The sequence below is a fragment of the Monoraphidium neglectum genome (assembly GCF_000611645.1).
Source record: "Monoraphidium neglectum strain SAG 48.87 unplaced genomic scaffold scaffold04912, whole genome shotgun sequence".
NCBI lineage: Eukaryota > Viridiplantae > Chlorophyta > Chlorophyceae > Sphaeropleales > Selenastraceae > Monoraphidium > Monoraphidium neglectum.
In genome coordinates, this window is record NW_014008718.1 from 1 (window position 1) to 3,797 (window position 3,797).

Sequence of the window (3,797 nt, forward strand, 5' to 3'; positions counted from 1 at the left end):
CGCGCGCGGCGCGCTCGAGGCGCTGCCCGTCGACGCCGCCGCGCTGCTGCCCCTGCTCGCGCCGCCGGGCGCGGGCGCGGCCGCAGGCGCGGGCGCGTCAACCCCGGAGCGCCCAGCGGCCAAGCGCGCGCGCGGCGGCCGCGGGGCGGGGCCGGCGTCGCAGCATGAGGTAATGCACGTCGACGGCGATCTGGGCGGCGGTGATCTGAGCGACCTGGCGGTGTCCGCGCTCGAGCTGCTGCAGTGGAAGGAGGTGGAAGGCGCCGCGGCGCTCGTCGCGCCGCTGCACACGCTGCTCTCCGCGCTGCTGCCGCGCCTCGGCTCGATCGCCGCGCCGCACGGCGGCGACGCCGCTGACGAGGACGCCAGCGGGGACGAGCAGGAGGGGCGCGCCGGCGGCGCCGCCGCCGCGGCGGGCTCTGCGGCTGCGGGCTATGCGTCCCAGCTGGCTCTGCTCGCCCTCCGCCGCCTCGCCCCCGGCGGGGACGCCGCCGCCGCGGTTGTGGCTCGCGGCGCGCTGCCGGAGGGCTTTGACGTGACGCTCGTTCTGGCGGTGTTGGCGGCGGCGCCGGACGCGGCGCTGCGCAACGCGGCGCTGGGGCTGTTGGAGTCGCTGGCGCGCGGCGCACCCGAGGCGATGCTGGGGCACGTGCTGGAGGTGGGTCGCGGGTTCCGGCTGGTTTGCGCGGTGCCACGTTGTGCAGTGCTGCGTTGTGCGGTGTCGCATCGTCCGGTGTTACGCCGGGCAGTCTCAATTTGTGCGGTGTTGCACACTTCTGCTGTGTGTGCATTTGTGCATGCATGCATGTGAGTGTATGCGTGCGTGTGCGCGTGTGTGTGCGCCCACGTGCGCGCAACACCTGCGGGGCGTGCGGGCTGTGCTGAGTGGGGACAAAGGAGCCGGGTGATTACACTATTACTCATCGCTTTCACAGTTGCTGAATACACCTTGATGAGAAACAGTTCGGTCTCTCGTATGACGGCCCTTGACACCTCTTCCCAAACCCATGACCCGCAACCCATGCTTTGCGCACAAGCTGTAACCCTGCATTCGCCCCATGGCACCCGACCTTTAATCGCTTCGCCACGCCGCTCTGCAAAGCCCTTCCTTATGTGCTGCCAAACGCCGTCGCCCGGCCTCCACCTCACACAACCCTCCCTACTGCAGGCCATGCGGCTCATCCAGCACTCTGCCGCGACCACCGACGACTCCCACTCCCAAGCCGCCGCCGCCTCGGCCCTCGCCGCCGTCGTGCCCGCGTGGGTCGCCGCGGGCCGCGACGCCGCCGAGCTCTGGGCGTCGCTGGTGGGCGCGCTGGGCGCGGTGCGGCCGCACAGGCGGCTGGCGCTGCTGGCGACGCTGCTGCGGGCGCTGCCGCAGGTGGGCGCCGAGGGCCCTTTTGGCTGTGTCGATTCTGTGTGGATATCTCGTGTGTTTGGTTCTTGTGCCCTGGTGTGCGCGTGTGGCTGACTTTCCATGTTGAAGCGAACACGCTGTTTTGTCGAGCCCAAGCAGCCGTGGTGGTGGCGGTGGCGGCGGCGTTGGTGGTGGTGGCGGCGGTGCCCGGCCCCATGTGATGACAAAACTTATTAGATGACGAATCTGAACGGCAGCAGCGGGCGTCCTGCTCGTTGCTGCCGCAACCTTGATGCTAACCGAGGCATTTGTCTGATGGTTCACGCTCCCGGCCCGCATCGCCGCGACCGCCGCCTCTATCACCCAATTGCAAAACCACTTGACTGCTTTGATCCAAGCGCTTTGCTTGCAGCTTCGCCTCCCACAGCCCAGCTCGCTTTCCCATCCCTCCATCCAAGCACCATCCCCTCAATCCGACATGATCACTCCTGCAGGAGTCGGGCCTTCCGGCGGCCCTGCTGGTGATGCTCCAGCGCGCAGCTGCCGACGCGGCGGCGCCGAAGCCGGCCCCCAAGGCCGCTCCCAAGGCCGCCACGCCCAAGCGCGGCGCCAAGGCGGACAAGGGGCAGGGGCGGGAGGAAGGCGCCGAGCAGCTGCCGGAGGGGCCACCGGAGCACGAGTGGCTGCCCGAGCTTGCGGCGGCGCTGTGCGAACAGGTGTGGACTGGGGCCGCGTGTTGTGTGTGTGTGTGTGTGTGTGTGTGTACACGCCCGCGCGTGCTTGCTGCAGCCAATAGGCACACTGCGCAAGAATGAGAATGGCCGGTGAAGAGAAACTTTTTGCACGTCAGGCTGACTGACCCGTTGGGTCGGGCTGACGACTGACAAAAGAATTACTACGATGCTGAGGCCTCACCTTTTTCATTCATCGCCCCACCTATTCCTTGATTGGGACTGCTGCCTGTCGCGCCAGCCCTGTTCGAAGCCCTTCTGCCTGCGCGACTCGAGGGATTGCAGAATTTCCTTTCCGCTCATGTGGGTTGCAGTCGACGCTGTCACTCACCGGACCCGTCCCGAGCCCCTGCCCCCCCACGACCGCCACCAACCCCTGGGCCCCGACTCCACATCCCGCAGGTCCCTGCGGCGGAGCGGCTTGCGGCGCTGTCTTCAGTCCTCGAGGCCTCCGCCGCGGGCCAGGAGCCCCAGCGGCCGCTGCCGCGCCTGGCGGTCATCTTCGCCACCTCCCAGCTCAAGGTGCGTTTGTAGCCAACAACAGGTTTCAACCAACTATGTTTGGTGCTGCACACATTGCTGGCGTGCTGTCCAGACGCGTTGGATGCATGAGTGCCACCCAGCTGCAGTCAGCTGCATGCTTTGCCGCGCTCTTACGTGTCTTTGTGCTGCCTCGCGGCGCGTTGTGTGCAGCATGTGTGCCTCCGCGCAGTCTTGGCCGCTGATGCTTACACAATTGTTACACATTCTGAGGCGCGCCCGTACGCGGCGTGCGCCCAACTGATTACGAAAAATTAGCGGATTTCTCTGAGGCCATTTTGTTGTTGGGAATCGGGTTCAGGGTCTGGCAGTGCGTGTCATGTTGGGCGCATGGATTGCTCACTGTTTGCAAGTGGCGGTATGGTGAGTCGTGCGCGGACGGCACGCAACGCCTCGTCGCTCGCCGCTCACGCAACGCCTGACACTACACCTGCCCGCCCCTCGTCCCTCCGGCCCGCAGAGCAAGCCGCTCGCTGCGGCAGCACGCGCCGAGTCCGCGGCGGCGGCCGCTGCCGGCGCGGGCATGGGCGCGGGCGCAGACGCCGGCGCCGCTGCCGCGCCTGTGCTGGCCGGCTGCCTGTCGGTCATGCAGCAGGCTCTGCTGCACCTGCAGTTGCTGCACCCCACAGGCGGCGCCGAGGATGACGATGACGAGCTCCTAACCTTGGACGAGCGCGCCGGAGAGGCGGACAGCGCCGCCGCTTTGGCATCGCCGTTGCAGCAGCAGCAGCCGCCGAAGCTGAGCAAGAAGCAGCGGTCGGTCAACGCGGCGACGCGCGGCCTGTACGGCCTGCTGGCCGCGCTGAGGGACCTGATGGATCCGACGGAATTCCTGCGGGCGCTGCTGGAGATCTCGGATCACCCCTCGGAGGAGGTCAGGCGGCGCGCGCTCGCGCTGTTTGCGGAGCGGGTGCATTCGTCGGATGGCGACCTGCGGGAGTGGGACGAGGAGTTGGATGAGGATGTGGCGGCGGCCGCGCGCGCGCGCCTCGCGGCCGCTGCGATGGCACTCGCGGCGCGCCTGCCGCCGCTGCTCGCGGCCGGCGCAGCGGCGCCACTGCGGCAGGCTGCGCTGCTCGCGGCCGGCGCGGCGGTCTCGCGTTTCGGCGCCGCGCGGCTGGGCGATGCGCTGGCGGCGCTGACGGCGGTGCTGTCCGTCGCCGCCGACG

The 3,797-nt window shown here is 68.6% G+C and overlaps 1 protein-coding gene across 1 annotated transcript; it reads left to right on the forward strand.

Annotated features, from left to right (window-relative positions):
• Window positions 1-172: 172 nt before the first annotated feature.
• On the forward strand, window positions 173-3,770 carry MNEG_14966 (hypothetical protein; the record flags this gene model as incomplete). The annotated part of the gene is made up of 6 exons (XM_014036563.1): window positions 173-658; window positions 1,169-1,381; window positions 1,852-2,073; window positions 2,491-2,610; window positions 3,089-3,502; window positions 3,678-3,770. The coding sequence occupies 6 exons, from the start codon at window positions 173-175 to the stop codon at window positions 3,768-3,770; spliced, it is 1,548 nt and encodes a 515-aa protein (XP_013892017.1).
• Window positions 3,771-3,797: the final 27 nt, after the last annotated feature.